The 19,324-nt window shown below is 38.2% G+C and overlaps 1 protein-coding gene across 3 annotated transcripts in view; it reads right to left on the bottom strand.

Annotated features, from left to right (window-relative positions):
• agap3 (ArfGAP with GTPase domain, ankyrin repeat and PH domain 3) overlaps positions 1-19,324 on the bottom strand; it is a 127,586-nt gene that overhangs the window by 5,434 nt on the left and 102,828 nt on the right. For all 3 annotated transcript variants that reach the window (XM_041992010.1, XM_041992011.1, XM_041992009.1), the window contains exons 14-16: positions 11,648-11,802; positions 11,102-11,192; positions 9,635-9,857 (exon numbers count right to left, since the gene is read on the bottom strand). In XM_041992010.1, coding sequence (XP_041847944.1) covers positions 9,635-9,857; positions 11,102-11,192; positions 11,648-11,802 — 469 coding nt within the window. The remainder of the gene's footprint in view (positions 1-9,634; positions 9,858-11,101; positions 11,193-11,647; positions 11,803-19,324) is intronic.

Raw genomic sequence — 19,324 nt, 5'->3', positions numbered from 1 at the left:
AGAAAGGGACGATGGGATGTGGGGCTCCTTCACTCCAGCCTGCAGCAGAGAATGGAATCTTAGGGAAGGCTCCATCCTCTATCACCAGGCAGAATTCTATCTATTGCTCTCCATCTTGACCTCCAGTTTCATTCTCTGCCCACATACAAACTGTCCAAATCAGAAAGAAAGAGAAATCAATATCAATATGTGAATGACTGAGCATGCCCAGTGTGGTACTAACCCGGTGACCCTGTCAGTCGGTGTGATAAGGGGAGCAGAAAGAGTCTGTTGTTTGGATCTGTGAGTGAGTGACAGAGAGGAGAAGGTTCGTATGGATAAGTTAAAGCAGCAACGCTGGCTGGAGTGACAAGACCCTCGTGGGACCCTTTATCAACGGACCAAAGCTGAGCAGCATGTACAACCTGACAGCCTAACTCTATTCAAGTGTATTTCATCGTAATATTGATGAAAACAAGCTCTGGCAGCCTGCTTTATTACCAAAATTAACCTTTTAGATGAACAATGAAACATTTCATGTATATCAGGCCGGTTAATCCAAAAGATAGATGAGGTAATAATAGTAATAAACTTTTACTTTCTCTGGTTTGAAGCCAACCATCTCTGAGATTTGCCCCAAGATTTGTGGCACACAAAGTGTTGTGACAATTGCGTCTTCATTTCTGAATACCTACATGTTTCAATCAAGAACACAGCCAAAAATATTCTTATCTTTTTATGTTCTGTCCTACCTTTTCCAGTACAACCTAAAATCCTCAAATACAGCTCACAAATTAACTGTTTTGTTTCTCAAGTACTGGGTGCTGTAATTTACCAAATAAGCAGATAACAATAGCTGTATTTTAGTGACTTGTTTTCAGCTGCAAATTAATACACATTTGGTTTAATAGAGAATTTACAGCTAGAGAACAAAGCATGATGTCTTAATGTAAAATATAGCACAGAATTCATCATAATGGATTAATATGTCACAAATTATAACAGTTTAGTTGCAATTTGTGAAAGTTTCTGATATATTTTGGACATTAAAAATAAGTATATAGGGGACAAAAAAAATGCCACAATAAGGCAATAAATAAATATATTCAGAAGTACAGAATAAAATACAGTGTGTAGATTTATAAATATTTTCGCATTTATCTGTGCTTTTAATTAATTATTCTTAGGTTTCTACATTAATTTGTATATTTCCAAATTCATTTATGTATTTCTTTATGTATCTGTTTAACCAGGCCCACATTTAGTTGCTTTATGCATTTAATGAGTTCTGCATTTACATTATTGGGCATCTTTGTATTAATTTCTATGTTTAATTGTATATTTCTAAATGCATTAAATATACCTGGAGTATTTATTTACAGCATTTTATTTATTTCTGATAAAGGTATTTTTGGTATGCCATATGATCGGTGGCACTGAATAAAACAAAAACAACACAGAAAACCGATGTAAGAAAGAAAAGATTAATTCACAAAATATGACCTCTCATAAAACATTTTATTGTGTTTTTAAATGTTATGATTATGTGTCTGGTGGTTACATGTGAAATGTCGACATGAAGTGTAATTCATCTACAAATGTTCACATTGTGCAGTGAAAAATGTTTATGTATTTATTTATTTTCATATTTTTTGGGTGGGGGTGTTATCCTACTATTCTACTTCCATTATTCTACTTGTTATAAAGCAGGTGCATGTTTATTTGTTTATATTTGCTATTGACTTGAATAATTTTGTATGGAAAATGCTGCATAACTGTGAGCACCCTTGAACTTTGTCTATGACCATGTGATAAGATGTAAACATGAAGGTTTTAACATTATTTACTATTTTATAAACTAAGCAATTGGTGGAAAAGTTTGTTATATTGTGAGTTATTATAAAGCAAAGTAAATTCCACTGCCTCTAGCACTACATGACAGCACCTGGGTCCAACCGGACTCACAGCAGTCTGACCGCCACTTAATTATGACGTCCCATCTTGTTTGAATTCTTGCTTGTGTTGTTCTTACTCTCAAATGTAAGTCGCTTTGGATAAAAGCATCTGCTAAATGACCGTAGAATAGAATAAATTTAATTGTAAATGGAAAGCATTCCCCATTCAGCAAATACACTTCAAGATAAATCAGCTCTCTCTACTAGTCAGACCTTTTAGTTGTACAGATTAAATGGACGTAGCCCAAACATTTGAGCTGAGAATTAATGCCCTAACTGACTGAGGCAATATCTGTAACTTTAAGGTAACGTTAGCTGCTGAAGAATGAACACGTGTATTAACTTGTGTTTTAGTGCAACTAAGAAAACGGAATAAAGTTTGGTATTTTTTAGAATATGAACTGCACATGAATAGAAAATATTTCCAGCAACACCTGTTTCCAGAGACAAAGTTCTAAACAATGTAAAATAAAATAAAAAAAAAAGTCTGTATCAGTGCCAAAAGAGTGGCACTGAAGAAAAAAGCATTAATTTTACAGTAATATCTTGAAATGAGAGTATGACCTAAATGGTCTGCAGCAAGACTAAAGATAGATAACAAAATATATTTCATTTGGGTCAACCTGCCCTTCAAGAGTATCTCCAAAAGGAAATTTTCAATCATAACTGCCAGTGTAAGCATTAGTAACCAGCTCAACATTAATCACTCCTCTTTATCTGCTATATATACACCTTAGCAGCCAGGTGCCAAGGCTAGGAGCTTACCACAGACAGCAGCCATTTTCAGACTCATATGTTACCTGCCAGGTTCACTTTACAGAGCAGCCCATCTTGCAATGAGGAGCCTGGCACCCGCCCCAACTACAGGAGCAAAGGAAGTGATGGAAGAGGGCCAAGTCTTCATCATCACTCGAGCTGAGATTGATTGACTGCAAAAACACCCTCGGAGGCTCATAAAGCAACTTAACCTGCATCTTAAAATAGTTCTACAGCTCTTGCACTGATAAGCATATGGGCACATCTTCTTTTCAGTATGACCTGAAAAGAAAACGTGGAGAAAGTCCTTCCACCCACTACACTAAAAGTAAAGCTTTTCTTAAGGATGAAGGTATTATGTGAACAACAATGCAGCCCTAATAGCAGGCAATTGCAGTTGCTTGGAGTTTTATGGTGTAAGACCTCCATCAATCCCTGCTCAGTCATTATGTGTGGACAAGCCTGTTAGCAAATCAATTGTCCTATGAACCAGTGGACCTCTAAGAACAGGAAGGGGCCGTCCTGCCCCTCCATCATTATTTCCGGTAAACCCTTTGAAAGAAAGTTAGTTTTCTTAAATCTTTAAGACTGTCTGAAAACTTTACATCTGACTATAATCCTTAGGGCAAAAGCCAAAACTTCAACAAAACAAAACACGAAACATGGTTAAAAACTGGCAGTAAGAGCTGTATTCCAAAGTTTCCTTTGGAAAACTCAACCACGAACAAGACGCTGAATCTGTAGAGTCCAGTGAATTGATATGAGCTAAATGAGGCAGAAAGTTAGCACCAAGATGAGAAACAAAAAGGCTGAGAAGAGCCATTAAGAAGACGTCAACATCTCATAAAGGAGCCTTGAGGACACTTTGTTAGCCTTCGCTACAAAATCAGCCCCAAATGCCTGCAGGAAAAGGCCTTATTCACTGCTGATGCTGAGCTTTAAATTCAGCAAATTCACGGCTCTTTCTAGATGGTTGATCCAAAAAAACAGAAGCAAAAGCAGCCAAGCCAAGGCTTTTAGAAAAATTCCCAGCTGCTGCCACTTGAAAGACAGTGTGAAAGGAAGTGAAATGGTAATCCCGCCTCTGTCTTTTGTTTAAAAAAGAACAACAATCCAAACAGAGGTAGGGTTTAGACAGTCTGGGTGGGGGGGGGGAGGAAACTGAGACCCTTGAAAAGGACACTTCCTCACCACAGGAGGAAGAAAAATAAAATCAGCAGATTTAGCATGTCAAAGCCAGGGGCAGAGAAGGAAGGGAGGTGGAGAAGGGAAAGGAGAGTGAATTTTCACAGTATGGGGGGGAAATTTAGGAAATTAAACTGATGGCTGCTGCCATAGACGCAAACACAAACAGCCATAAGTTTCTAAACTCATAGTCACCACTTTCCCCACCCAAGCTTAAACACATACTTGTTCTAAATTTCTGTGTTGCTTAGGGGATGGAGGGGAGCTTTACGTTCCCAATAAAAATGCCTCTGCCTCTTTTTTTTTTTCCTACTAAAACCAAACTGTTTTGTCACAAGCTCCCTCCACCCGCCAGCTATCTCACAGCATAATCATTGATTAACTTTTCTTTCACTGACTTTGATGTGAGTGAAATTCTGGGCAAACATCAAAACACTCCCAGAGTTTAAAGTGGAAATGGGATTCCTGTCTGAAGCTGGTGTCCCCTTTCATTTGCCTATGCAGAGCCAGCCAGGATAAAAGCAGCCTTAACAGTAGAGAAAGGCCTCCTTTATAATTCTATTAGAGCTCTGTCCCTCTAGCTCTCTGTTGAGCAATGGATTCTGACCCTGACTTAATTAAGTGGCAAATGGCAGAATGATTCTCCTAAACCCAGCCCATGGAGTCAAGAACACATGACTGAATTCAAATAAAGAGAGACAAACAAGGATAATTAGTCAAGCCTGAAAGACAAAAGCGAACAGGAATTTATATGAAGGGAAGGGAAACTGAGACGGAGGAGGCGGGGCTAGCTGTGGAGGAGCCACAGAATGACCAATCTGACCGCCTGCAATAAAGGTGCATCGGTCCATAGGAAGAGAAGGATGTTCGTCCCACCACTCGCCCATCTTTCAAACACACACTGAGTCCTTCACTATCAAAGCTTCTTAAGCTCCTCCTACTCTTCCATGAGCATCCATATTCACTGTGGATACATCAAATAGAATCACTGAGGGGGAGAAATAGTGGAGGGAGGGATGTTGGGGTTTGACCAGCCTGAACAGACTTCACAGTGGGGGTGGGCGACTTGTGATTCCCATGCAGCCAGCGGCTTCACTTCCACAAACCGCGGGGAGGGAAGAGCAGAGTGAGGAAGAGGGACAACAGCAAAAAAGACAGAGAGGGGGCTGAGAGGGGAATGGCCGAGATGAAGAAAAAAAAAAAAAAAAAAAAGAAGAAGCAAACACAACAGGGAGAGAAAACTGGGCCCCAAAGCATCAAAGGTTGCTAAGGGCGAGAAATGAAGGAGGAACACAGTAAACGCCACAGCAAGAGTGCTAAATAAGGCCTCGTATAGTCCAACGGGTTACAGTGCAGACTTGCTTTGCTCTGTCCTGAGAATAACAGCTCCAAAAGAACGAAGACAAATATTTTTACAAGTGGAATAGATCTCTTTTCTCTTTTCCAGAATGTGGTCTGAACAGATGACCAGAAATAAAAAGGTTGTTGAGCGCTATAGAGAGGCTGGTAAGAGAGCATCTGGGTGCTATAGGCAGGCAGAGGGATGAGCTGAATATATTGTGACATTAATGAGGTTGTCAGACTCCCCATGATGGAGTGGCTGTGTTTTTGTGCCAGCAAGACTAACACCCTTTAAATGCTCATGCTGTTAACCCCTGCTGAACCCTCGCCTTCATACAAAGCTGAGGGGACGATAACACATGGCCCGCTTAAGTGTGCAGTCAGCTTTACAAAGGGCAAATTTTTATCTTCACATTTTATCATTTATCTGATCTTCATCCCCAGCAATACTTATACTAAATAACATTGCTACGCCAGCTATAACGGAGAAAACTTTCCTCTACATCTTTCTGGCCATGAGACCTGGTGGCATGTGGGCAATTAGCGACTGACGTACAACGTCTCCCACACAGGGCTAATTACTGACCTGTGGGTTTCATTTGGAGAGAGAAAGTAGAGAGGACATGGGATGATGCAGTCATTCATTTATCTTAATTAATTACTCTTCTTCCACCAGGGTTTCTAGCAAAGTCGACTGCTATTAAAATCTCTTTGGAGAGCTTGTGTTCCAGCACTGCTAACCTGTGAGTCACCTGGATCTTTGTTCGTGTTTTGGGGATGTATGTGAAGGACAGAGGCCAATGTTGAAAAGTCTTATGGCCACAGCAATGATTTTTGTAAAGAGCAACAAACAGCCGGAGAGGACGACACCAGTGTCGGCTGTGATAGGGTTAAACCAGGCAGCGGGGGCCAGGTTTGGAGAGGTTAGTGGTGTGATTCATTTTTATTACCACGCAGCCCCTGCAGGCGGCAGGAGTGGCAAATTATTTCTGAAACAAAGTGGAGGGCTCTCATCAGAGCTATTACCCGCCTGTGGCCGAAGGCGGCATGGAGCCTGCAGAGGGTGACACTGAGAGGCCCCCGTCAGTGAGGGATAGCCGTCCACATCCGTCCACGCTCCAGGACATCTCCCCCAAAATGAGAACTGGTGTCCCTGCATCTGTGTGTGTTTCATTTTGTGCATGTGTGCAAGAGGAAGAAAAGGGTAAAGCTAGCAGTAGGACCTCTCCCACAACATCCGTCAAAATAATCTGTACTGTTTTCTATCACAAACATGCCAAGTAATTAGAGGTGATGTGCAAAACACGACAACTCCCAGGTGCTAATTAAAAGAAAAAACTCCCCTGCAATATGCTGACTGCACAGATCAGCAACAATGAAGAGTTCCCACAAGTTTATCATTCCAGATTTAACTCTAGCCTGGCAGCATGTGCTTTTAATGCATTGGCACCAGACAACCTTAATGAATGGGTTTAATACTGTAAGTAATTGCTTTATTGGTTAAGCAATCTGCAAGTACTTATCAGTTTAAGGCATTAAGAACAACCTGCAAGATGCCAGGCAATGAAAAATGTCTTGGGCTGGATTGCCTCACTTCTTACATTTAGGGGAAAAAAAGGAAGAAAAATTAAAAATTTATTATAACTCAACACTGAACACTAAAACTGTGGGCTTTATGTCTTTATGTTAAATAAAAAGGAATGTGTCAAAAGCGTGTCATGAGCACTTTAAGAAATAAGTGTAAAATGCATGTGTAAAAACAGGTGATCATGTGACATTGGTGCATATAAATGCATATAAACACTGCTTCTATGGTGATGTCTGTAATGTTTATCTGTAAATTCATTGCTGAGCTGATCTGCATATGTCAAATCTATATATTGTGTTCTTATTATCCAGAATATGATAAGTTAAACCAATCTTGTGGATGAGTGCCTTTAAACTTAAATCTTGAAAATTCAAAGGGGTAAAACTAGTCTTGCAAGAGACATTCAATCACACATTGAGCTGATATGCAGGTAGTTACTGAATCGTTTAGATTAGGTGTCACTAATGTTTAGTGGGATTCAGCAGCCATATACTGCCTGCCTTTGCCATCACCAAGCTGCTTCATGTCAACAGAGTGACACAATTAAAACTTGCATATGTGCAAGTTAAGAGAAGTGAGCACAGGAAAAGCCAGCTTTTCATGGCAGAAAGAAAAAAATGAGACAAAATCCCATTATATCAGTCAGATTTAATTCACACAACAATCTTACATCAATTTTATCAGCAAGAACAACGTCAGCATTTTACTACCCAGTGGCCATGTCTGATATTTTAACTGATGCTTTTGGTCGAAAGATTAGTTATCCTTCAAATGAGATTTATTGTTTGACAGTGAAAGCTAATGGAGATGTTGCTGCAGGACAAGATCTGATTTTTTTTTATTTTTTAACAAGATCGGATTTTTAAGACAGTGAAGAACCTTCCTGCTCGAGGCGACGTGGGACTGACAGTGGTAGGGAGAAGAACCAACATCGATAATCTTTCATCAAGTCCACAGTGGAGCACTTCAGCACAGATACCATTCAATAAACAACTGTAGGCCATCATTCAGGTCTGAACTGGCAAGAGAGCAAAGGATATTTCAGAAGTAAAATTGGGAGCAGCTGTTTGTTGAATGAATGGCATCTTTAGTGGAGAGTTAATCTGGTCTCAGTATGTTTACAAGCATGCTTCTGTCACTGGTAGTGATTTTGTGTAGTTCTCCTCACACACTTGGACTTTCGCAATCAAGTGAGGCATTTGTTATTTATTTATTATTTTTTCTGTTTAAAAGAGAACAAAGTTTGACACTTATATTCCAAAATTGTAATTATCTATACAATAAGTTGAAATATACTGGAATACACGTTTAGAAAAAGTTGCCTAAAAATGATTATCAAAAGAATGAATAAGTACATAAACAAGAAAGTAGTTAATGGGCTAATTTGCATATTTATTTATATAATAATTTCTTTGAGTTTTTTTTTTTACTTATTACTTTATCTTAGCCCAGACGATGATCCTACTTTAACTGTTGTTGCTACCTGCACTTAAAAACTAATTGGTATCTGTTTGGTTTCTGTTTACTAAGACTACTACTATCTCCTAAGATACCATAATACAACATATATTCTGATGTAAATAAATTATAATTAATTTAAGACATAAATGATTAATTGGTTATGACTTTATGACAAATCCACTGATTCTCCTGGCTGTAATCCCAATGAATATCAGCAACACATGCTTCAGCACTGAATATATTTTAAGTGAGGCAACATCTATTGAATCAAAATTTGAACCTGGCAACTTGCTCTTTTTTGCTTACAAATTAACATAAGAAAACATAAAAAGGCCTGCTGCTTTTGGTGTAAGAATTAATGTGATGTGCACCTGTCCAGATACACACTCTATCCAAATACACATGCTATACCTGCAACAGCACAAGCAGAAGAGGCTTCAAATCAAATCAAAAGAAAGAAACAAGCTTTGTTCCCATTTCAACAGAAGATGATTAGATACCACCATACCACCAGCAGGAACCTGCAGACAGTCTCTGCCATGGCAGACCTAGTGAAGGCCCTATGTGACGGATATACAACAGCGTAGTTTAGCACCCGAGGGCCTGGGTCTTGGGGTGGAGATTAGCCATCACCGTGTGCTTAATTACCAGCGCAGCTACACAACAGGTCATTAGTCAAACTAGGTTGGTAGGTCTCACCTGCCCCCGAGAGATAAAACCCATTCATCCAATCAGATGAAGATACTTCAGACGAAAGGGAACTCCGGATGAGGGCAAGGGGAGCATGAAAGAATTATTTAGTGAAGATGTAAAGAGTCTTCTCTTCAAAAGTAAAACGTGTTCCACTTATTTACTGAGAGTTCCGATCTCTGGTTTTCCACTGAACTTCCACTGACTTGCACAAACCAAAAGTTTGAAGATGTGGAGTCAATCCCCTCTTGATTAGCACTTACATGTTGAATGACAACCTTGACACGTCAGAACATTTATCAGGTAAGTGCAACACATGCCACACCTTTTAGAAATTGTAGGGACACACACACAAGACATTACTGTGGTGGAAATGGCAGATATTATAAAACTGAGAATGTACTGCAGGAGATTGCCTATGATATAACAAATTTTTTTGTGATCAGTGTGTACAGGATGAGCTGATTCCCAGATATAAAACAATGTTTTTGGCTCAGTAGACTGACATTTATGGACCCCTGGTGATTCTTATGGAGCATTTTGTGGTGTGAGCTGCCTCTGCTGTGATGTGGGTGGCTAATAAATGGCAGCTAATGGAGAGAAGAGAGCGCTGCCTTCTCATTCTATAATCTCTGCATGCTTCATTAAGCAGCACCTTTATTTGCAGAAATGTGCTAACCTGCTACTGTCGCTCCCTGGCTTGGTGTATCCCTCCAGATTGCCTTCCCACACGCTGTTGGCCATTGCGTTGCCGATGGCGGTCATCACCATGCTGAGCTCCACCGGCCAGTCATCGAGGTCCAGAGAGCGCACGCGAGACAAGTGAGTCCCCAGGTTCCTGTGGATACCTGAACACTCAATGCACATCAAGGCACCCAGGTTCAGACTGGCCCAGTCTGGATCTGCATGGCAGAGGGAAGACAGGAATAACTTTTACAAGAGTTTTAAGAATCTCTTTTTTTATTGGGGGGAGGGCATGAGTCTTAAAGCTTTTAAAAAACAGATTAAGATGCAATTCCTGCTAAATACTGGCTTTATTACCATCAGTCAGAGGGAAACTGGTATTATGAGTGTGCCATTTTCTCTGACTAAATAGCACAAGTTTCATACCATTGCTGTGCCTCTGATTGTTGTCTAATTCAAACATAGTTGCTGCCTAAATATTACTTCTTCTTAAAAGTTACAGATCCACAAGAGCTAGGTCATAATGGAAGACAGATTAAGCAAGTAAAGATATTCTGCTCTTAATATCACAACATGGTTTCCCACAAAAAGAATAAGAAAAACTGTAAAAGTATCTTTTACTTTTCCCAATTACTTCAGTCTGTTATGTTACCTTTTTGTTCAAATATTCTCTAGCTACAAAGTTCCAAAAATTAGACAAAAAATAAAACAAAATAAAATAAACCTTTTGAACCTCCTCCTGGGTTTGATGACATTCTCATCAAACACATTTATATTTATGATGGTAATGTCAAATACAAATATATGTTCAACAGCGACTGTTTCGGTATGCCTCAGAATGGTGGTGGTGGGACTAAAATGAAGCCTTTCAGAAGGTGAAGAGTTTATTTGATTGTTTTTTTTCTGTCATAGCTTGTTAATTTAATTGTAGTAGCTTTAAGAAGCACATCTCCCCCATACAAAAATGTGGGAACACCTCGTTAGAGGCAAATGTTATGGTATAAGTCATATCCAACATTTTAAGGTATGCTAACATAAAAGAAAAAACAAATTCAATGCAGATATGCTGTATTTACTAATAACATACACCAGCTTATATTAGATTTTTCTTTCATGAGCATGCAAGGTTATTTAACAAGCTAGAAAGAATGACATATTCTCTTACTGCATCTTGGATTAGGTGAAGCAGAACAGCCAAATACAAACAGAGTCAACACTTGAAGTATTTTGTAAATGAATGTACTTAATGGTGTATATTTACCATGGCTGTGCCAGCTTTTCTAGCTGATGTAAATCCTCAAAGAGGAGCTTTTTCTTTAACCAGCTGTAACTGCAGGGTTTTTGTAATTCCTTGAAGGAACTAGTTAACGTTTGTTTATAACTCTAATTCTTGGATTATAAAGGACATTATTGGTTTTAAGATAATTCTTACGGCTTGTCATTTATGCAAAGTTCTACTCACTGGGTGCATCGCAGTCCACACAGAAGCTGTTCCCCCTCACATTGCGTATGGACTGAATGGCCATTGCATCACTTTGGCTGCCTAACCGAGACTGTGAGAAATGAAGCAGAGAAGAAGCCAACAGGAACTAATTATTTCAGTGTCGAGTAACAGAAGGCAAACAATTACAGCTGGACTCAAATCATGAGCAACTTGTGTGGAGGGGAAGAGCAGAGGTTCTTTAAAATCTTAGGAGGAAACTGATGCAGAGAAAATATGAATATGAAAATGAGGCTGTGTCTCCCCAGCATGCTGACACAAGCCGTGTTCGTTCTCTGATGTCTGTCAGTTCTAATAAGAGATCCCCCACACTGCGGAGCACCTGTCTGACAACCTCCCACATGTGACAGCTTGAAGAGGGTGAAGAAGAGAGGGGATGGAGCAATAAAGGGGGAATTAAGGGGAAAATAAGAGTGCAGCAGAATTGTAGGATGATGACGATGCTTTGATAAGATTACATCAGCCCATCCTGCCCAGTTCTTTTAATACTTCCATGAGCTGCTATACCTTGTTCTTTATACTCTCACAGGACTGCAGGCTGGCAAAGATTTGGCTCTCTATTGCTTGAACCCACAGCTCCCTCTCCTCGTATGTAGATGCTTCAAAGTTCCACGTCTGACCCGTCAGTGACACAATGGTGAACTCGAAGGAATCTTCTTGTTCTGGAAAACAAAAATAAACTAGATTTTAGTGCTCAACCCAAAAAAGAAAGGGACTGCTTTAGTGTTGTTTCACTGCACAGAGAAGATTCTTTGCAATGCGTGATTTGTGTACAGAGGTAGTAGATCCAGGCTTCTTTGTCAGCACCTGCCACCACAGTAACAAAAAGTGACATACATGTTGGTTGTACCCGGTTGTACCATCTGACTGCATGAGCCACACAGCTTAGCAACTGACATCAGGCACAAATCCATAACCTAGTAGGCTTTGGTTATATTCAGATGCGGTGTCTGTTATTTTGATTAGTTGAAGTTTAGATACAAATAACTGTAAAAGAACAATAAAATGTAAAAGGAAAACAACAAGTTTAAATTTTTTTTCAGTATTCAAGTATGCATTCTTGTAAAGCATAAACTTCTTTACAGATTTATTTGGATAAACAAATGAATATTTGGTATATTTTCCATTGATAGTGAATAATATACAAACAGATTAAAAGGTAAGTATGAGAAGTTACAAAGTGCAGGTCTTCCTTTAACCTACATTTGTGTCCCAGCTGTTTCCCCATTTCAACAACTTGACTAGTATTGAAATGTGTAGATCGGTTTAGTCAGAAACCATGATCTAATGGCCTTAATCTGCACTTACTTTCTCAATAAATGGTGTAATTATAAGTTTGATAACAATATGATATATCAGTTCCATGGATAATCATATGCTGTATAGATGTAAATCCATTTATTGTTATGCCACTGTTAAATATGCTGATAAAATGTGTTACAATAAAGAAAATCAGATGAGCAATCAGTGTATGTGGTGTTAGAGACAGGAGCTAAAATGTGTGTTTTAGTAAACAAGCAAAGCTATAGCAATAATAGGAATCTTTCTCTCATTTATTTTTTCAGAAGATTCAAGATGGGGATTAATGACACATCTTAACTAATCCAAAATAATCATTTACTTCTTTCTGTATCTTTTTTTTCACTATGAAAAAATCCTGTCTTCTAATTAATTTTATTCTTCGTCACATTTTTTCCCTTTTTGACGACATACAAACATATAACTGACATTGAACATTGCTAATTAGGCTCTTTTTTACATTGATAATCAATGTTTTAAGTAAGATTTATGAAAATGTCACCTGACGTTTCAAATGAAAAGGTCTGACATAACATATGCTCAAACACATGCTGTAATGCCTCGGCTGTTCAGAAACAATTCATTAAGTCTGTACAGTGCAATCTAATTCGTGTTACATGTCTTGTCTCTGCACATGCTTGAGCTCATTGTCAAATGATTTGTAATTACCTAATTATGTCTATGCAAATAGTATTCTCATTTGCATAAAGCATGATGGGAAGACTGGAGGCAAACAGACACAAGCAGGATGTGTTTTTCTATGCTCTACGTTTCTATGTTGATCCAATTTTTCTCTGGACTTACCTCTTCCGATGTGCTAGGCACTGTGTTTTAATGCACAAAGTGCTGATATAATTAATCACTGAGAACTTAAAAAGCTCAAGTTTATTCTCACCGCAAACCAATTAGGCATTTGGTGTATGCGATGTTCGATAAGCACTGTATGAGTTAAAAAGATCACAATATCATAAGGACTGAGACAAATCATCCAATTAAAGACATTACAGCACTATCTGCAAATCAATGCACCCTCTTTGCTGAGAAACACAGTTGTATGCTGCTAAATGACAGATGTGCGATGGATGCCACTAATGTTGCAGTCCCTGTGCTGCAGCAGAGGGCCATCTCTTCAGGGGGAAAGCAATAATCCAATTAGCCTGACACCGACTTCAATTATCTGATTTAGTTTGTGGAATCGACTCCAGGTCACAGAGCATCAATAAAGACTTGGAAACCTCTTTATTTAGACTTACAGCAAAAAAAGTCTGTATATGGGCTTGATATTTTACAGCACTGGTGGGAGTAGAGCAGAAGAGTTAGACAGAATAGGGATACTATAAAACCTTAGATGGAGCAACAAAAAATATATATATAAAAAAAAGGAATAACTGTGATATGCATAATCAAATTCCATTTTTTATTGTCAAATACACCTTCAGGTACAATAACTAATGGATTTGATTAGAATTTGTTATTTCAAATATTGTTGTACTCGTGCTCTCATCATTTTAAAAAACCTGAACAAAGCTAATTATTCTGTTGGCTGCCCAGGCAATAAATTGGAGGCATTAAAACACTTTCATTATGGAGATTAAAAAAGCAATGGATGGCTGGTTTCTTAAACTGATGAGTATACAAGGGAAAACAAAGCTAGTTCTCCATGCATAGCAGTGAACATGTGAAACATACCAAAGCCAGTGAGGTAACACAGGACTGCAGAGCTACAAGCAATACACATATTTCATACAGCTCCTGTGCACTGACAGTACTATTTAATAGCATCCACAATATGGAAATTCAGCTCCATGTCAGGATGAGGTAAAGGTGTTTGTCTCATAAACAGTAAATCTGACCATGAACAAAGCGTCAAAGTTATTGCTGCCATCTCACAGGCACCTGCAATGATGAGCATGTAAGAGGGCCATTAATGCTTCTGCTATCATTCAGCTGTTGCAGTTAGCGCATGGTCAGCGGAGAAATGATCACCTTGTCACATTAACATAACCATTAACCTCCTGACCACATCTACACGAGTCTGCGATCAACAAGTTCTTGCCAATTAGAAATAAATTAACACAGCTCTGCCAGTGGGCGGACAAGGAACACAATTTAAAGCCAGCGGAGACGCCAAGTGTGAAGAATGAGCAAAATATGATTTTCTTTAATTAACGTAGCATAATAAAAAGGAAATTGCAATGTAATGGCCATAGAGCTACAAAAAGGAAGGAGCAGATTAAGATACACATTTCCGTCCAACATTTACATGGATCATAAAGCCTTTCAAGATCTTCTCAGTTACACGTGCTGTTCATCTGCTCTTTGATAGCTTCTTACAGCAACACATCAGTGTTTTAATTGCGCAACTGCTTTTTTTTCAAGATACAAAACCCTTTCAAAATAAGATTTTCAATATTTAATAGCAGTGGTGAAGACAGAATATTTAATAAAAGATCTTCTTTTTGTACTTGGAGCATGGGACTTGACTTTTTCTGTTGTGCTGAGTGACTTTGTAAATCTTTTGTTGAGGCTACATTTCTGGATTTTCGCATTATTAGCTCATTTCTACTCTCAACGTTTAGGATGATTATATTTTAGTGGAAACTATTAAAGTAAGTTTTCAACACTTAAACAGGAAACTATCTGGCATATCAAAAGTGAAAATAAAAAACTGAATGATAATAAAAAAAGAAGAAAATTAATAATTGGGTTTAAATGATCTCATGATCCCACATTATAGCACAATTCAATGACAGGGTTTTTTTACAGAAACATTGAAACATCAGAAAATAAGAAGCATAAGTTTTAATTAAAAACAAAGGATAAAGGAAAAAGAACAGTATTAAAACAGGATCAGGTATTTCAGCTTATCTGAAGCTTTCTGGGAGTTTGTTCTGGGAGCATAGAAGCTGAATGCAGCTTCTCCATGTCTGGTTCTAAATCTGGGAACTGATAAGAGACCGGATCCAGATGATGAGGGTTCTGGTAGGTTCATACTGGGTCTAGAGGTCACTGATGTATTTTGGTCCTAAACCATTCAGACCTTTATAGACCAGTGAAAGAAATTTAAAGTCTATCTTTATCAGATAGGCAGCCAGTGTAAAGACCTCAGAGCTGGACTGATGTGGTCCACTTTCTTGGTCTTAGTGAGGACTTGAGCAGCAGAGTTCTGAATAAGCTGCAGGTGTCTGATTTTTTTAGACAAACCTGTAAAAACATGGTTACAATAACCCAGCTGACTAAAGATGAAAGCATGGTCTAGTTCTTCCAGGTCCTGCTGAGACATCAGGTTTTTCACCCTTGATATATTCTTCAGGTGACAGTAGGCTGACTTTGTGATTCCCTTAATGTGTTTTTCAAAATTTAGGTCTGAGTCCATCAATTCACTCAGATCTCTGGCCTGGTTGGTGGTTTTTAGGTGTACAGGGTGAAGCTCTGTAAGAGCAAAATGCAACTTTGTGTAATGGCACTAAAGCTGTAATAGTGTAATGCATAATTACTATGATACTTGAAGTGCATTTAAGTAATAATACAGCTGTACCTTAACTTACTTTCTATTGATTTAATATAGTACTGTAATGGTACTGTTACATGGTATAGAAGTACATCTCCCCCCACTGATTGGCTGTCAGTGAAAGTATTTGTTGGACCTTAAAATCAAGCTGGAACCTGAGAGAGGAGCGGCTGACCTGAGGACGGCGATTCCTCTTTTGCTGTTCAAGGGCAGCAGATGCTCCGCAGAGGACCTGTGGACCAGATTAGCACCTCAGGGGTTTGATGCAGAGCCCAGCTGTGCTGTCTATAAGGCAGACTACAACACAGCACCAACTCTGTCTAAACCTCCCAAAGGCCTCTGGAGACCAGTGTGACGAACCCTTTGAAAGGACTTAGCAAACAGCTCCTCACCTTGAGGACTCTGTATTTGATGCATTTGTGAACGCTTGGCTGAAACGGTGACGAGGTGCAGAGGTACACAAGGTGAGCTATTGTTTTTGTGTGCAGGATGTGCTGTATTGTGTCGTATGCATGCATCAGGCAGTCACTTAAAGAAGTGCTTGCCGTTCCTGTGAATTAACGAGCAGTTGGGAAGAACAGGCCAAGGCGGAGCCATCTGTAAATGTCACAGGCACTGCTTGCTCATTTTACACATCATTAAAGCCAATATTCCTAACCTGTATCAGAGCAATCAGGAGCAGGCCATTACTGCGACAGGGGCCCCCGGGGGAACCACGACCAAACTCAGAGAGAAAAGAGCAGTGAGGAAGAGAAAGATAGAGCACACTCTCTAACCAACACACATATACACATACACTTCTGCACACTTTTACATGCACAAGCTCAAACAAGCAAGAAGCACACCTTCCAACAATGAACTAACACATGAAATCAACACAGTATCACTAGCCTAATAGCTAATGCATTTAACAACAGAGCAGAATGAAAACAGGGCCAATTATACAAGTATCTGTGGGCAGTGTATATGGAGCCCAAATGAGAATCTTGTTATTCCTTTCCCTCCATACTGTTGCTGCGCTCAGAAAGCTAAGCCATTACAAGAGTGGAAGCTCCAGGGACAGCTTTCGGAAATGAGAGCAAGTCTGGGAGTGACAAAACAAAGTATTGAGATAAACATCCACCATTAGCACAGGCAGTTAAACCTCCATTTCCTAATCCTCAGCTGGACTCCAGAGGATATTAACCCTTAGCTTACTAAGGTACAGGACAATAAGATACTGGATTAAGCTGGAATCTCAATGCAAACCGGAAATGAATAATTGATGCACATTATTTTTCTACTGACCTAAACCTAATGAACTATTTAAATACAGCAGGGTCAATAAAAAAAAAAAACTATAAAATGAATCTGAGATCAGTAACCATGCAATAAGTTTTTGTAATGAATTTCTGAAAAAAATTAAACTGATACATTGTGAGATCAACATGAGGTAAAGAATATCTCTGGTGGGCTGATAAGTTGTGCAAAATGATTATGGTAAGACAATCAGATTTTTACATGAGTATTTTTTTTGTCCATTTTTGTTTGAATACATAACTTTTATTTTGTAAGTAATTGTAAAAGTGTTTCAGAAAAAAAAAAAAAAGTTTTGTAAGCAATACAGTTTTATTGCGCTTGCTTAATATAGTTGCTTGATATAGTATTTCAGCTGTTCGGTCGCTCCAGGACTCTGCTGAAATAAGCAAAGCTCTCTAAGATATGCTGCAAAAGCTGCTGCACAACTTGAATATATTACTTAGCATTAATAGTACCTTCCAAAATGTGCAAGTTAATCAAGCCATGTCCACTAATGACCTCCATCATAAACGCTAACGTCTGAACTGTAGTTTTATAACAAGTTGGAAAATCTTCTTTGGTCTAAAAGATACAACATCCATGATTTTTTTTATGCTAATTTGAACTTTCTGGATGAAGTGATGAACTGTGGTTTTTAGGAATCTTCTTGAGCCCATGCAGCTACTTCCATGAAAGAGTCATATCTGCGTTTAATGCATTTTTTAAGTTTTATACTGTTTATGTGCTGCTAGATTTTATTGTGCCTGAACTTTTAGTATACCTTTGTGCCAACTAAATTGATCCATGCCATAAAATTCAAAATTAGAATAACTAAAAATGAAAAACACATTTGAAAAGTTGAAAAGACATTTGATTCTTTTGTGTTTTTTGGGTCTGGAAGACATTTTTATATAACTATCACACTATACAGATACATGAGAAAATGACTCAACTACTGTAAAGCTTTGCAGTCTGTTAAAATTTGGTACTGTTAGTCAAAGTGACAAATTCCACTTTATCCATTATATTGATTTTTTGAAGACTACATTTAAATTTTGAGGTTTCACGCTCCCAGATAAAAATTACTCCCATATTATTCTTCAGTTGAATTTAAGGATGGTGAAAACACTCAACTTAGTTTATTAGCAATCAGTTAAAAAGAGAAATTAAACTACTTGATTATCTAAAGTGATTACAGCGCCCTTTTAATTCTAAACTGTAATCTGTAAAATAAGGTTAATCCAGGCCTGCAGAATTTTTTTTTCTCGTGGAGGTCATTGCATCGTATAGACATTTTATATAGATGTCCATTGCATTCACTAAAAAATTAAATTGAAATGTTTGTGTATTTGAAATGTATATGTGAAATGTCTCATAGGTTGTATCACTAAGATAAATTGTGGCGCTACTTCATTGAATTGGTTGTCTCCTGGCGTTGAATCAGTACTTAATCAATTTTGTCATGAATTATCCACCACTAGTGAAAAGTTTTAGAACACTTCTATTTTTCCTGTTTTTTGCTGAAAGATGGAGCCGGAAGTTCATTTGTCCAACAAATACTAGTGATTCATAATTTTAATGTCTGTGCAATAATTTACCTAATCCTGAAAAAGAATAACAGCCATTTATTTAAAATAAAAATAAAAACCTAAATTTAAACTATAAGCAAAGTGTCTGTTTAACTTTCCAAAATAAGACATATCAACAGTATAACAGCGGTGATCATAGACATTTTAATCAAAGGGAGTAAATTCAGTCAGCTTAACATCTAATCTTATAAATATTTGGAAATGTGACATTTTGTAATCCCCACTAAGCTGTTTTAAAAGAGTTAAATAAAGACAATTATGACTGATATGCAAAAACCTGACTCTTTGGTAAACTCTGAAATATTTATTACCATGACTCATCAATGTTTATGAGCTTGCATTTGCAACAGACATCACAGGTAGTGATAACGAAAGAGGTACTAAATCAAAAGAATACGTAGCTGTGTCTACTCAGCCTCTAGATCTGACACTACATATGACTTCCTGACTACCTACATGCACCTGTCTCTTCAGCCTAATGAATCTTTTACCCAGTGAAAAGCTGAT

The sequence above is a fragment of the Melanotaenia boesemani genome, chromosome 8, assembly GCF_017639745.1.
Source record: "Melanotaenia boesemani isolate fMelBoe1 chromosome 8, fMelBoe1.pri, whole genome shotgun sequence".
NCBI lineage: Eukaryota > Metazoa > Chordata > Actinopteri > Atheriniformes > Melanotaeniidae > Melanotaenia > Melanotaenia boesemani.
Note: the sequence above shows the minus strand (reverse complement) of the source record. Positions and strands in the feature narration are given on the sequence as shown.